This window comes from Haliaeetus albicilla, chromosome 13 (genome assembly GCF_947461875.1).
Source record: "Haliaeetus albicilla chromosome 13, bHalAlb1.1, whole genome shotgun sequence".
Taxonomy (NCBI): Eukaryota; Metazoa; Chordata; class Aves; order Accipitriformes; family Accipitridae; genus Haliaeetus; species Haliaeetus albicilla.
The window spans coordinates 39726719-39742600 of NC_091495.1; the positions used below are offsets into that span (position 1 = coordinate 39726719).

Genomic DNA, 15882 nt, shown 5'->3' on the forward strand with positions numbered 1-15882 from the left:
TCCTTCACCCCTCCTCCTGCTCCCCTCCAATTCGCCCTCATCCCTGCCAATCCCCTCCCTCCCACCTCCCCCTGCCTCCGCTCTCCGGAACGTCACACCGCTTGACTCCACCCCCTCCCCTCCACGAACGGGGCGGCGGCCGCGGCTCGCTGATTGGCTGGCGCGGGGCGGGGCGGGGCGCGGGGCGCGGCTTTAAAGCGGGGGCCGGGGCGGCGCGCGAGCCCCGTGTGGACCCCCCCGCCCCCCCCGGCCCCCCCTTTCCCCCTTTCCCCCCCTTTTCCCTTCCCTCCACCCGCCGCCGGTACCGGGCGGATGGAGCTGAGCTGTGGAGTGGGGGGGAACGCGGCGGTGCCCCCGGGGCCCGGCCCCCCCGCTGCCACCCCCGCCGCCGCCCCCCCCGCACCGCTTATGGAGGGCGAGGAGTACGAGGGTCTGCCCAGCGGCGCCTCGCTCGGCACCCACATGATGGCCGGAGCGGTGGCGGGCATCATGGAGCACACGGTCATGTACCCGGTGGACTCGGTCAAGGTGCGGAACCTCCGGGATCTGCTCTGATGGCTGCCGGTCTCGGGGGAGGCGGGGATTTTGGGGGGGGGGGGTGCGGGAGCGCACCGGGAGTGTTTGTGCTGGTGCGAGTGGGAGAGCACGGGTTGGGGTGCGGGGGGGGTGCAAGGAGGGGGGGGAAGCGTGCAAGGGGCGTTGGGGTGTAAGCGGGGGGAAGTGTGCGAGGGGTGTCGGGGTGCAAGGAGGGGGGAGAAGTGTGCGAGGGGTGTCGGGGTGCAAGTAGCAGGGGAAGTGTGCAGGGGGTGTTGGGGTGTAAGTGGGGGGAAGTGTGCAAGGGGTGTCGGTGTGTAAGTAGTAGGGAAAGTGTGCAAGGGGTGCTGGGGTGTAAGTGGGGGGAAGTGTGCAAGGGGTGTTGGTGTGCAAGTAGTAGGGAAAGTGTGCAAGGGGTGTCGGGGTGCAAGTGGGGGGAAGTGTGCAAGGGGCATCAGGGCACAAGTAGCGGGGAAAGGGTGCCAGGGTGCAAGGAGGGGGAGAAGTGTGCAGGGGGTGTAGGCGTGCAAGTAGGGCAAAGTGTGCGGTGGGTGTTGGGGTGCATGTAGGGGGAAAAGTGTGCAAGGGGTGTCAGGCTGCAAGTGGCGGGAAGTGTGCAATGAATTTTGGGGTGCATGGGGCTCCCGGGGTGGGCAATGTTGCTTGGGGGGAGCAGAGTTGTACCAGGCTGGGGGGGTGTGTGTGCAAGAGTTGCTGGGGGCGAGCGAGGCGTAGGATGGTGCGGCGGGCTGGAGGTGTGCAAGGTCCCGGAGGTGTCACCCCCGAGGTCTCCGATGGAAGCCGGAGCTGCGCACCCACACCCCGGAGCCGTCCCCGCAGCCCCTTTGGGTGCCAGCCCTGGCGTCCTCGGCCCCGGCGAGCTTTTACGCAACCTACGGTGCAAAGGTGCGTGCCGAGCCTCGCCGCCCCAGGCTGCCACAAGCAAAGTCCTTGTGCTGCTCCGCGGCGTGGGAGATGCCACCAGTGCCCTCCTGGCATGGGGCTGGAGCAGGAGCCACCCCCCACCCCAATCCCGGGCGGCTTTTCCCAACCCTTGTGTTGGAATCCCAACCCGGGAGGGAAAAGCCGGTGGGACGGTGCGGTCCGTGGTGGCTTTTCCAGGGTCGGGGCTTTACAAAGGGTCTGGCGCGGCTGCAGGTATGCCGGTGGTGGTTGGGTTTTAATGAGGATGAGCCTCTCGAGGCTAACGAGCGTGCTGGCGGTGCCGTCGAGTACGCGCCAGGGTAGACTTCGTGGCGTCATCGGTGTGGTAGGAAGCGTCGTGAAGGGTATTTCCTCCCTCTGGCCTGCCAGCGTGCTGCTCTGGCAGCTTAAAAAAAGAGAAAATAAAGTTGGGAAAAGCCAAACGCCCTCAATACTGTATTGCCGGTGCTGACGGATCCTTCGTGGTCCGGTCGGGAAAGGCTGCAAGCAGATGCTCTAATTTCTCCTTTTTTCAATGCAGGGCTCCCCGAAAGAGTAGAAGGAGGAGAGGAGAGGAAATGCCTTCGCTTTGAGGCAGTGGAGGTCTTGCCAGTGGGCTGCGATAAGCACTCAAAGGAAATATTCTCTCCTTTTTTTCTCCCTCGCGTTTTCCCTCTGGGTCTGTGCCTGGTGGACCTGCCTTGTAGGTTTGGGCTGCTCTGCATCGTGGGGCCCCCCCGCGAGGCACGGGGTCCGTGCCCACCCCGAGTGCCTCCGCACCGGCTCCTTTCACAAATAAGGCTGATATTTTCTGCCAAGTCACGGTCGGAGCAGCATGTCATCACTCCGGACTTTATGGCGTTAAGAGGGTATTTCCTCTGCGGGGAAAAGGGAGAGGGAGAAAACGAAAGTTGTGCTTGGTTTCCCGGAGCGGGAGGTGCTTTGTAGGAAGGTAAAAGTGCTGATTTCACCGGGCAGTGAATTCCCTGGTTGCTTCAGGGCTGACAGTGCCTGTGCTAGGATTGTGCCGGGGCAATGCCTTATGCTGGGAATAATCCCACTCGGCAAACTGCCTTGAAGTTCTCGGAAGCAGATAAAATATTCCGGCTGTTGGCTGGCTGCAGGAAAACTCCAGCGGAGCGTGACCAAGGTCACCCCATGTGTCGGGACCAGGGCAGAATCCCGAGCTGCAGGCTTTGGGTCCTGCGCCTTCAATGGGCACTTGCTGCTGGTCTGTGCCTCTTCTGTCTGTCTGTTACGGGAAGAGGTGACAACTGACCCCAAAAGGGCTTTTTTTTCCTGTAACGGGAGTAACCGAACACTAACTAAGCTTGTAAGAGCAGCTGTCTTTCGCTTTACCATGGGAAACGTGCCACTCTCCTCCTACAGAAAAGCAGCGAAGCTCCTTCCTTAGGCTGACTTTCTGGATAATAATCACCGGCATCAGTCACGGCTGAGCAGAGCCCGTGGAGGAGGTAGGAAAGAGGTGTTTCAGGGACCTGGCTAAATCCGTGCTGTAGAAGAAATGTTTTGGGTCCAGCGAGTCATTTCCTCTGAAAGAGAAAGTGAAAACGTTTTAATTTGGGGAATTGTTCGCTTCAGACACTTGCACAATTCCTGAGCTTGACGAGGTCGGGGTAGGGCAGGCTGCGGTGGTGGTGCCCTGTTGAGGTGAGTCAAGGCAAGCCGTTAAAACAGTGCCCTATGGACCTCTGCGAAGTTCGTAGATACGCCTGTGTGACAGCACCGAAAACACCCAGAGGTGCTGTTGGTGCGCGCGGCGCGACACTTGCTGGGATGTGACGAGGGAGGGTGTAAATCCGTGATGCCTGTGCCCATGTGCAGCCTACTACAGCACCTGGCTGCGATAACCGTGCTGTTACTTAAAGCACTCGTTGCTGGCCGTATGTGCATTTTGTTCGGAGGGGAAATGTGTTACGGGTTGTACTTGCCAACTAAAGCTTCAGCTGGAGGCTTGTGGCGATTGAGACTTGCTTCGTGTCTCTTCCTTCCCATCCTTTTCCTTCGAATGGGAAAGACCACCTTGCAGCTTCAGCCTTAACTGCACGTTGGCCTCTGTCTTACCCACTTAACGCTGTCGTCATAGTAAACCCCTGGCTTGAACTGCAGGTTTTTAGATGTATGCCGATGGTGTTTCTCATAGTGCTTAGGCTTGTTTTGTTTTGTAGCTGCTGAAAACACAGCTGTCCTGGCAAGCCTGATCAGCCTCCAAATTAATTGTAGAGATCAACATGGCAAGGACTTCTGATGGTGGCAAAAGGGAGTTTCTGGAGGAATCCCCTGGAGCCTCCTCCCTCCTCTTGCTCAAGCCATTTGGTGGCTTTTCTGCAAGGCTGCTGGAGCTGGTTTCCCAAGGCAGGTAAAGTTGCTGCCTTGAGGATGTGAAGAACTGTTGTCCTCACCTGGGAACTAATTGCTGGTGTGAGACAGCTCAGTGAGAAACCGGAGACGTGCTGGGCTTGAACCTCCCTTCCTTGCTGTGGGTGGCAGTTGCACTAATGACAAAAAGTCCTTGCTCTGCCCTAACTACGTTGCGGTCGTTCTCCGTGAAAACCTGAATTGCTCCTAACCAAGCTGGTGCAACAAGACATCTGTAAATTGATTTTGCTGTGGCTGTGCGTGGTTCCTAATGGGTACGGGAGGTCCCGTGCTGTGCTGGGAACTCCTGGGGTTGAAGGGTAGGAGAAACATCTAGCCTACATCTGCAGTGCCAGAGGAGGGAGTGGAAAGGAAAGCAGAAGTACAATGGGGCTTGGTGGGAGGGATGGAGCAAGTGTTTTGGTGGTTCCAGCTAGGACAGTCAACTGTGGGTGACCTGCCTGGTGCAAGGAGGCTTTGGAGCTTCCCTGCTTGTAACTGAGGTCTTGAAAGCACACAAGGATGAGGGTGGCAGGGCAGATGAGCTCCTGTGAGCTGTTTTACTGTGGTTTATTTGGACTTTGGGGTTAGGGATGCTTGCCTTGGCTTGGGTTTGGTGGTGGGACGTTCTGCACCCACCCATCTCCACACGGGTCTGGGAGGAGCAGTTACTCTTGTTTCAGCTGATAGCGTTGGGGTGCTGGAAAGTCACGGCTAACCTGTTCGACTGACCCTGTGCTCCCCTCCCGTGGGCCTTGGCAGACAGGGCTGGGTGCCACACCAAGTGTGGTGCTTGGCTGGGGAGCTGCTCTAGCTGAAAAACAGCCTGGCAACAAAGAAAAGGGAGTTCAGAGCTTGAGCATGGCACGGGTCGTGCAATAGCGAAGCCTCCTCCGGCGTGCAGGATCCGACTGGGTTGCTGCAGAAATGCTGCTTATTTCCTGGTAAAAGCATATTTTGTTCACCGTGTCTTTTGTGAGCTGTAGGGAGACCAGGCTGGTTGTCTGCCACATGAATGTGCAGACTGAACTTGGAGAAAGCATGCCATGTTCAGGGGGGGAAAAAAAAAGGTGAATTAGATCTGAGCTTGTTTGTACAGTGGCATGTCAAATCAGTGACCCTTTGCGAGAATATGCAAAACTAGTGACCTGAGTCTTGTTAGTAAAATGATTCCAGATAGAAAACTACCCTGGACTATTCCTGTGCTCCTGGCAGCTGGAAGGCTGGGTGCCCCCAACCCCCAGACAGCATCCCTAAAGACGGCGCTGGTCCACAAACAGCAGGTAACCTGATGAACCTGAAGCTGTGACTTTTGATGTTGCTTCTTATGCCCAAGCTGAAACCAGGACTACTGGGACGCTTGCGGTTGTCGGTCCACTGTTGCCTTATGCAATGAGGATTAACCTGAGTAGGTGGAGAAGTGTTTCTTGGCTGGTTTAGCAGGGGGTGAGGCTCCTGGAGGAGCCTGCTGGTTTCAGATAAGTGGCAGGAGCTGGCAGGGGTGAGGACTGCATAGCTCATAGCAAATCATCATCATTCACACCATGATAAACTTATCCTGGACAAAACAGAGCTGAACCTGTTTTCAGCTCTGTGCCTCTTGCGTTGCAGCAGGCACACGAGAGATCCTGGTTTTGGTTACTCCTTGGGCTGTTTGTCCTCTTTGTGTCCACAGCTTTAATGAAAATTGCAAGCCTGTGGACCCGGCTGTGCTGGTGGTGACGCAAAGCGCAGCGTGCGTGGGTTAGGTGGGTAAAACATGCACTTACCGCCCGCTCTGGGTACGGGGTGAGCTTTTGAACCCCTCTAGAGTGGCTCAGGTGATCAACAGAAAAAAGAAAAATTGAAATTTTTATCCATTCTCTTCTGAAAGCAACTGGATCTTCAGTAAGGGTGGAGATACTCAGGGTTAGTTCCCAACAACACAGCACCACGTGCTTTGGTCCCGCACATGCCAGGCTGATAGTTTATTGCTTTGCAGGAGCACTTATCCCTGATTACCTTGCTGACGAGATGATGCTGCTGCATGTTTAAATTATATCGGCTGCTTCCAAGGCATCCCAGCCATAGACCGGGGTGAGATCGAGATCTCCTGGGGTCAGTCTGAAGCAATGCCTTCAAGTTAAAACTAGCAGAGAAAAAAAAAAAAAAAAATCCAAAACCCCAGCTGGATGCGACCAGCTCAGCAGCAGTGGGTCATGCTGAGTCACACTGACAGTGGAACGGCTGCCGCGAGTTTCTCCAGGGCATCGTGAAATCCAGCCCCTTCTGAGGAGCATCCGTGGGACGGGAAGGTGTGGAGACCTGCGTAGAGGGGTTGCAAGAACCTTACGCCAGCTCAGCGAGGGCTGAGAGCCGGATTTAAAACCTGTTTTTAAATTCCAAGATAATTCAGGCCTGTTGCTGCCTTTACAGGAGGATTTTTCTGAGCTTTTGGGTTTATTTCCAGCACTGTTCATAGGTTACAGTGCATTTAGTGCTCTGAAACAGGAAGTTTTGCTTGAGGCCACCAAATTCCCTCTTGTAGGGTGATGCCTTGTCATGACTGCTGGCTGATGCTTAAAAGTCTGAAATCCAGCTATCTGCTGAACTTTGTAATTCCTGTGCAATTTTTTTCCAAGATTCACTACAAATGCAATAATTTGTTGGCTTAGCCTCACATATTGGTTAGCTGCTTCCATAGCTTGGTTTTATTATACTGGATTGAAGTCCTGAATTCAGCTCTGATCTCTTCCTTGGTCTCAGAAAGTGTGCGTGAAAGTGCTTTTCAGTCTCTGGTAACTAGAGTGGTTTGAGGAATCAGAGGTCCAAACCTGAAACACTTTTATTGGCTTAATCTTGCCTGAAAGCTTCACTGTAGTATTGCCTCCTGGCTAATTACTGATGTGAATTGATAAGCTTGAAGGGATGTGTGCTGATGAGGCAGTGCGGAGGTGGCACAGGCAGTCCTTGTTTTTTCAAGGGCTGTTGAATCTCTGCCGAGGACCGAGCCGCTCGTGTTGCTTTGCCTGCGAGGGCGGCACTGGTGTCTGCACGCTGCCAAATCGTTTGGGGGAAACTTTATTCTGGAGATGGGGCGTCCCAGCTGACGGGGTGGAAGGCGTCCTTCCTGGCAAACCCGAATGACCTCTGAATTGCCGCTCTCAAGCTTCTCCTTGAAAGAGCGTTAATTTGGTGGTGTTTGTGTTTCAAGGTGTGAGGCTGCACCAAAGGCTCTATCCCTTCCGACTGGTTTCAGTAAGATGGGGTGTATCAGCGGTGTTGCAGACCAGCAAGACTTGCGGGCTGCTCAGCAGGAGTAGCAGAGCCCTTTGCGTCTTGACGCTCTAGATTTGCTTGGTCTTGCTGGGACGCTCGCAGAGTTTTAAGCCCTGCCAGCATCTCTCCCGTCGCTGGTGGGAGGTGGCTGGGGTCTGTGCCCTGCAAACACCCATCGCAGGCTGGCGTCATCGTTGCAAGGGCTTTGAGTGTTGCTGGCGTGCGATGGCATCGGTCTGCAGAAGCCTGAAACAAACTAAAAGAAGTAATTTTTTTCCCACGGTGCATAATTAAGTGATGGCGGTGAGTTTAATAGGATGCTTCGGATGCCAGAAGCTTAGCTGCCTTTAAAAATCTGTGGAAGAAAAGCCCGTCGAGGACTATTGAACAAAGATGTGGATGAAACCTCCTGGCTCGGGCAGTTGGTGGCTGCAGGGCACGAGGAGCTGGGAGGGAAGATGGGGTGAAGGGCGGCTCTGGGGGACGCAGTCATCAGCTGGGTCTTCATTGGGTCACTGCAGGAGAAATGGGGTGGCCTTTGCCTGTCTCGCCCTCTACGGGGGGTACCCCATTTTCTCAGCTTGCCCTTCGAGGAAACCTGTTTCCCAATCGAGCGGACTAAACTCTGCACACCGAGTGTCTCAAGCGGCTGAGCAACTGCAGGAGAAACAAGCCGGGGCAGGGAGCTGGGAGTGTTGTAAGCAAGAGGCAATTAAAGACCTAACTGTATTTCTTCACTCAGTCTTTTGAACAACTGCGCTAGCTTAATTCCCTGTACTTTCCATGCATAAACAAGAGCAGAGGTTACACTTCCCTCCGCTGAGCGCTTGTCTGAGCAGCCTCGTAATGTTTTGGTGTTGCAATGGGAGCGTGGAATTAATCTCGCTGGTCTGGCAGGCAAAGCGGGGATAAATAGCGCCGTGGCCCCGGCGCGGGTGCGACTGGGGAATAAATTATTGACCCCTCTAATGATCTTGGAAGTTTTGTAGCTCTTTAGCTCTATGGCTTGTGCTTGTTGCGTTAAAGACGGGTAACTGAGGCCTCTCCCTTCGTGTGCTTTGTTGCAGACAAGGATGCAGAGCTTGCAGCCAGACCCCAAAGCCCAGTACAGGAGCGTGTACGAAGCTCTGAAGAAGATTGTCCTTACAGAGGGTTTCTGGAGGCCTTTACGTGGGATTAATGTCACCATGCTGGGGGCCGGCCCTGCCCACGCAATGTACTTTGCCTGCTATGAAAAAATGAAAAAGTCTCTAAGTGATACTATCCAGCATGGAGGAAACAGCCACTTGGCCAATGGTATTTTTGTTTTTTTGAACAAAAAAAACCCGATTGCAGTTAATAGCCTGTCCCTTGCTCGCTTCGTATGCTTAGCCTGGCATCCTTCGCTGTGCTCCGCTCCTGGAAGATCTGCTGTAGGCAGCCTGCATTCAGACTGCCGCCCTAAATATCCATAGGGGAGGATGCAAGACGCAAACGTAACCCCAGGCTTGCAGTTCTTGGCGTTTGCTTTGGGAGCCCTGGAGAGGCAGGGGGAAGTCAGGCGGGCAGGTGTGGCACCTGCCCTCTGGTTGAGTGCTTCATGCGGGTCACCATGCTCCTCTGAAACCCGTGCCCTGTCTTCAGACTACTGACTGCTTGGTAGATCTCTCTTCCAGAGGGTAGAGATGGCTGGGCTGGCTCTCAGCAGCAGAGTAGAGAAGCCCTTCCTGGCCTCAAACCCCTGATGGCAACTGTTGTGCACCCTCCAAAGCCTTAGTCTAATCTAGATTTGTGCACTACTCCTTCATCTCAAATTATTCTAGCACAAGTAATCAGTACATTGGACGAGGGTTCAGATGCAGTCGCAGGCTGTTTCTGGCTTTGTTGAAGGCATCATCTAAACCTCTTGAGGTCTGAAGTGCAGGTTGTTCCCAGATGTCTCCTGTGGAGCTCCAGCACGGTAAAGTGCACTGCGTCCTCTGTGTGCTCACATGCTTTGTTAAAGACTTTGCTTCTACCAGAAAGGCTTTTGCTTTTAGGTCCAGCAATACTGCTGTAACAGCAGAAACCCTCTAACTGAGCAGCCGGGGTGTTACAAAAGGGTTTGTGGAGAAGACACTTCTGCCTGGTCCTTGACATGACGTGACAGTAGGAATCTGCCATGGCAGTCACTTGACTCAACCAACTCACTTAAGAGTATATAATATCCTTCTGGCTTGCTGCTTTTTGCTAGTAACATGCTTCCCGTGTTTGCCTTTCAAGTAGCTACAGGCTTTCAGTACCAGTGGGAAAACTGAAGCGCTGTGTTAATGAGAAATGACCGAAAGTCATTTGGGCAAGAGAGAATTTGAGATTGAAACCTACATCAAAGGTGAAGGTGTGGCTCGAGAGGCCCGTCCTAGAGCCAACTGCAGAATCATTAATGGCTGGCTGGATGTTTGCAGAATCTGTGCAATTAGCGTTTAAAACTAGACTGAGTAAATGGATGAAAATGCCTAATTATGGATGTGCTGAGCCAGTTCTAAACATTGCTCACTTCGCAGTCCAGCGCGGGCTGAGTGAAGCCAGTGGTGTCTTGCATAGACAAAACTTTGCGAGTTGTAGGGCATAGCAGAGGTGGCGGCTGCGATCCTGTGAGCAGATCCTGGTTCCCGTCAAGCTGCTCTGGATGGGTTTTTCTGCACTGGGAAGGAGTCGTGTTGCTGGCTGCTTCGTTGGGCTTGCCGCAGAGCTGGGCTGCAGCTCCCCAGGCAGCAGTACCCGGGTGCTCGGGGCTGCCTGCACCATCGGCTGCTGCCTCCACGCGTGGCAGTGCCTGAGCAAGCCCTGGCTTCTGAATTTTTTTTTTTTTTTGAAGAATGCTCTTGTGTCTTGCAGGTATAGCTGGGAGCGTGGCCACGCTACTCCACGATGCAGTGATGAATCCCGCTGAAGGTAATGCCCTGTGCTGTCAGGGGAAGTGCTGCACCCCGTTAGCAGCCCTGGGAAGGCACCGAGGACACCCTGCACCATCTCAGCAGCTTGAGCCCTTTGCTTTAGTGACTCTGCCCAGCTTCGAATGAGCTCAGACAGGCCAGTGTAAAGGGATAAATTCTGCCTGGCTGTTTCCCTTTGCTTGCCGAGGGGTTGCAGAGCATCTGCGTGGCGTATCGTGGCTTTCCAGGAAAACCGATGTCACCTTTACTGACACGATGCTGTTACTGCTCTGCAAGCGCATCTTCATTGAAGTGGTTGTGGTTTTTCTGAAGCTTTGGGCTACCCAGACAAAACTGAGCTCGGTCATGTTGTTAGACAAGCGCAGCAGCTGTTGGGACTGTTGTGTAGCCTTCCCACCTAGGTAGAGTCTGGCATTAAGAGGGCTAACGGCGAAATGCAGCTAAAATGAAGACAATTAGCTGGACTGCCAGCTATTCAGTGTTAATGTATTGCACTTCTGCGTTGGCCCAAAGCCAGGTTTTCCCGAAGGGGGAAAAAAAAGTCTCTAGTGTTTAAAATAATTTTAATTGTATTCTGATTAAATTAATTAATTGGCCTTTTGCTGAAGTCAATGGAAGCTGTTCCATTTCAGGACTTGGGACTGTAGGTGGGGTCTGTTACACTTCCCAGGTGATGCACAGTTATTTAATCACCCTTCTGCCCTTGTCCTCTTGGTATGTCAGTGTTTCAGCACAACAGCTCTGCATCCTCACAGATGCATCTGAGGGTCCTTATCGGTCTGTCTTAATGCCTTTCTAGTGAGCAGTAAAAGTTCCTTAATTAAGCTTGAGGAGAGGAGTGGATTAGCCCGTGGACGTGGAGAGCTGTTGAACCAGAGCCGAGCTCTGACCTGCTTCCCTCACTTGTTGCATTGAGGTTTTTTGGGGGGCACTGGGCGGGCTGGGGGAAGCAGAGGATGCGCGCAGCCTTTTGGTAAAAGCCTGTCGATAAGGAGCTCCTCGCTGCAGAAGTGCCTGGTGTATGTCCTAGCAGTTTGGACTTGGGAGGGGAGGTTGGGTCTGGGAGCAGGGTTCGGTCTGGGCGTCGCGATGACGAGGAAAGATGTGCCGTAGCTAATAAGTCTTTATCTCCCTGTGCCTGTCCTGCCTGGTGCTGCCTGCCCTGCCTTCATCCCCTGGACCAGTGGTGAAGCAGAGGATGCAGATGTTCAACTCCCCCTACAAGTCCGTCCTGGCGTGCATAAGGACAGTGCAGAAGACGGAGGGGTTCAGTGCCTTCTACCGCAGCTACACCACCCAGCTCACCATGAACGTCCCCTTCCAGGCCATTCACTTCATCACCTATGAATTCATGCAGGAGCAGATCAACCCACACCGGGAGTATAACCCTCGGTCCCACATAGTCTCCGGTGCCGTCGCGGGGGCTGTGGCCGCCGCCGCCACCACTCCTCTGGATGTCTGCAAGACCCTGCTCAACACCCAAGAGAACATGGCCTTGAGCTCTGTGAACATCAGCGGACATCTCTCGGGCATGGTGAACGCCTTCAAGACTGTCTATCAGCTGGGGGGCATTTCGGGGTATTTCAGAGGGGTGCAGGCACGCGTCATCTACCAGATGCCTTCAACGGCCATCGCCTGGTCGGTGTATGAATTCTTCAAGTACTTTCTCACAAAGCACAAGCTGGAAAAAAGAACATCCTTGTGAAGGACTTCCCGCGAGTGAATGCGAGCCTCCGTGTCCCCTCCGTGTGTGTCTGTGTGTGCCTGCAAGCCACCCAGCCCTGGGTCTCTGCTAAGGAACATGCCAGGTTTCTGGTGGAGTCACAGCTGACGTCCGCTTCTCCCTCCCCAAGGAAGGAGGGGTTAAAGTGGTCCTCAGTCACGTGTTCCCCTCCTTGCTTAAACAATTAAATAGTTTATAAAGACTTATAATAATATATATATTTAATAACTTTATTTTGGAGAAGTGAAATTGCTAACTGATATTTTTCTCTGAATAAGTTTGAAGATGTAGTTTACTCCTCACCAGAAGGCTTAGGTTATACAGCCTAGGCTGGGGTTTTTTTACAGAAAAGAAGCAAAATATCTTGTCACAGAACTTACTTTTTATATAAATATAAAATAGATGGATAATGTTTATCCTTTATTTTTCTATCTAGGCATTTGGGTTGTTTTTTAAATACTATCACAGCTAGATGCTGAGCTGTTTAAAAAGGGCTAAATTCTTCCATCCTGTGTAAGGAAGACACAAAAGCATTTATTTTTATAGCCAGATTGGCTTTAATTGTACAGCATTTAGCCCCCAGACGGTGGCCTGGATTCTCGTGTGGGTGTCAAGGTACTTGGTAGCCCCTTGAGACTTGCTGGGGTGGGGGAGAAGGAATGGGGGCACCACTTTGGGAAACTGTAGGATGCCAAGGAGGGGCACCCCAAAATACCTGATCACTCTGGGGGGGAGAGGGGGAAACTATCAACTCCTTTTTTTTTTTTTTTTTTTTTACAAGGAGAGTCTTAAAAAAAAATATGTAGATTTTTAAAGAATAGTATTTTTTTGCAAACACTTTTTTTTTAAAGGTACATTTTTATGGTGTGTGATAGCTAAACAGCCTTCATCCTCCCTTAATTTATTCATACTTCTTTTTCACTAGGGCCCTGACCCCGCTTACAGGAGCGACCGTGCACATCTTGATAGCTGGCAGGGTCGAAGCAGGGTGCGTGGAGCTGCTCTGCTCCCCGGGGGAGGACCAGAGCTTCTGTTTACAGTTCAGCTACTGAGTCACAAGGGTCGCATCCTGGCAGCACCAAACCAGCAGCAGGCAGTGAAAGCCTTGGGAAAGCCTTTCCTGCAGAACCGAAGCTACCTCCCAGCCCATGTTTGACAATAAGCTGCTGCTCATCTCTTTTGGGGAAGCGGGGGATGTGGGAAAGCAACCTAGAGAGGTTCTTGGTGCTGTGGGTTTGGTTTTGCTGCTGTGGGATGCTGAGCTTCGCAGTGGCCAGCGAAGCTGTGCCCACTTGGCGAGGGTGGCAACCTTGCTGTGTGCCCTGCTCCTCCTGGGAACGGCTCTTCCAAACCAAAATACAGCCTTTAGCCAGTTACTTGGATGACCAGTAGCTAACGAGGGATTTTAGGGGCCTGGATGTGTAAATGTAAGTTACAGAACACCAACTGGCAAATCTCCGTCCGCCCTGGAACTTGCCCTGCCAGCAGCAGCTGATGTCTGGAGCGGGCACCATCTCCTTACTGCTGGGCACGGTGCAGCTTTTGGAGATGTGGCTTCAGCTTGCTGTGGGCACTGGAGGGGGTCTGCGGGCGAGCTGCGATGCGAGGGGCAGCTTTTGGGCTGGCAGGTGTCGCTGGCTGTGTCCTGTCAGCCAGGCGTATTGCATAGGATGACACTAAGCAGAGCAAATCCTTTTGCTCTGTGATTTGGAGAAAGTAAATCAAAGCGTGCCTCTGGGTGGTGTTGCATGTGCCTTGTGTAAATTAACCTTGTACCACTGATGATGGTGAAATGAGCTTCTTGATGCCTTTTTGTCACTTAAACTGAATGAATCACTGTGTCAAATGCACCCTGTGTCTTAAAAGTGTAAAAATTGTAAGCCGCCGGTCGTGGTGGTGCAGCTGGAGACAGCCGTCAGCTCTCTCTGCGCACAGAGGTCCTGAGGCTGGAGGTCTTTGAGCTGTCCGTTAGCCTTGGATGTCTTTCTGTTGACTTGAGAAACTGGAGAGTCACTAACCGGAACCAGAACTGCACAAAATATTTCCATCGGAGATGGGCATAAACACTTCGATGAAAATTTTGGGTCACTTTAATATTAAAAGAGGCAAACCGTAGCATAGTGACTGCTTTCGGTGCGACTTCAGTAGCTAGGAGTCGTACTCGGTGAGCGGTCCCCAGTGCATCATCCTCTTCCTCTGGCTGCTGAGCTTTAATATTTCTGACTTTACCTTGGCTATTCTGGGAGAACTTCATCTCCTGTTTGGAGTAACCTGCGAGTAGCTGGGACGTGAAGGCTGGACTTGCCCAGGGACAGAGTGTGTGGCTGTGGAGCGATTGGGAGGGCAGTCGTGGTTTTGGCCAGCGGAGCGTCGCCCTTGGAGGGGGCAGGCAGCATCCCATTCTGGTTGCTAGCCAGAGCATGTCTGGGAACCTTCTGAGTGTTGAGCACAAATAATTTCAGCCAGGTTTTCCTGGGAACTTGCTCTGCCTCGAGCTGGGAGCAGGTGAGGAGCACTTGTATGTTTATAGAGCTCTTTACAGATTACCCCGGGTGTCTGATAAAACCAGACTTCCCATTCTGCAGTTGGGAATGCGCCCAGTTGGTCTAATAATTGCAGAGGTCTCTTATATGTTTAAAATGTTTCCTGCTGTGCATAATGCTGGATCCCCAGGTGAAAGCCCCTTCAGCGAAGCCCCTCCCTCATCTCTTCTAGGTTTGCATTTGGAAGTTTTGCTGCGGTCTGAAGTTTTATTTTAACCTGGTATGTGAAACATGTACTGCTGCTTTGTCTGCAACAAACGCACATATTATTTAAAGGGGAGGATGAGTAACTTTGTCCGCAGTTCTTAATTTTTTTTTTTGCCTGCCTTGGAATTTAATGTGTTTCCTTAAATGTTTATTTAACAATGCAGGAATTCGTTTGTGAAATGCTGCTACAGTTGTATCACTGGAGCTCAAGGAAATAAAATATTCTGATTTTTGTCTTTTTAGGCTCATGCTTGTGGCTTTCCTTAGCTGTGTAGTTGGGCATGGAGCTCCAACTGAGCAGGAGGAGGGTGTCCATGGCTCTGGGTGGTGGAGCCGGGCAGGCTGATCTCTGGAGGAATGGTGCCTTCTAGTGTTGCCTGAACGCTTGGCAGGCTCAGCACCTCACCCTCTGAGTCAGATAAAGCTCTTCGTCACCGCATGGGAGGAAGAAAATACTTCTGGGAGGGGTTTTGCAGCCTGGCAGGAGCTGACATTTCTATCATGGACTTGCACTCCTCTAGGAGCCGCTGAAGAGTTTGGAAACCTAGTCCTCCTGGCAATGAATTGGCTTCTGAGATGTGCAAAGCAAACCCACAGACTATGGCTTGTTCAGCAGCAAAGCAAATTCCCAAATTGGAATTTCTCCCCCCCCCCCCCCCCGGAAGAAAGTGCACGGGGTGAAGGCCCTGGGGGGAGCTGCTTCTTTGCTGAGGTTTCAATAGTATTTGATGCATATTTTTGAAGGGAAAAACCCAGAAGATACTAAGCTGCTTTAGATCATACCTTGCCCTTCAACAAAAAGGAAAAGACACATTAATTGGTATGGTTTCTGTACAGCACTGGGGCTGGGGGAGGAATGCTTCCCTTAAAGCTGGGCTCAGCAGCGTCAGCTTAATCAGAGCCACTGAGCTGCCCCAGAGCCTGCGACTAAGCTGTCCCCAGGACAAATGAGACCCCCAGGGTCCGGCCAAGGTGGGCTCTAAAGGAAAAAAGTGAGTCTTAACCAAAACGTTTCAATTATGAGAAATCTCCAGTGTGGAGCTTCAGCTCTGCGTGGAAAATGTTTCTGGTCCCGAGGTGGCTCCGCATGGGGATTTTGGTTTCCACCTTCGTGTCTGTCGCAGGTAGCTTTGCTCTGGTCTGGTCCTGGTGATAAATCAATGTATTATTTGCTGTCTCAGCTGCTGCTGCGGGAGTTTGGGGGTTCCGCAAGCAGAGCGGCATCGCTGCAGGGCGAGGGGTGCCCGAGCAGCCTGGTTTGTACCGTGGACTTTGTTAAAGCTTCCATGTGCATAAGGAGAAGGAATTCCTCACGTCTTCTGGTGGTGGTGGGTGTTTGGGGGCCAAAGTCTGGTCTATCCAAAGTCTACCATACCTTATTTCTAAATTTGACTCTTTC

At 52.5% G+C, this 15882-nt stretch overlaps 1 protein-coding gene across 1 annotated transcript; it reads left to right on the forward strand.

Annotated features, from left to right (window-relative positions):
- Positions 1 to 259: 259 nt before the first annotated feature.
- Positions 260 to 14721, forward strand: SLC25A37 (solute carrier family 25 member 37). The gene is made up of 4 exons (XM_069801053.1): positions 260 to 528; positions 8163 to 8391; positions 9952 to 10008; positions 11195 to 14721. The coding sequence occupies exons 1-4, from the start codon at positions 313 to 315 to the stop codon at positions 11713 to 11715; spliced, it is 1023 nt and encodes a 340-aa protein (XP_069657154.1). The 5' UTR covers positions 260 to 312; the 3' UTR covers positions 11716 to 14721.
- Positions 14722 to 15882: the final 1161 nt, after the last annotated feature.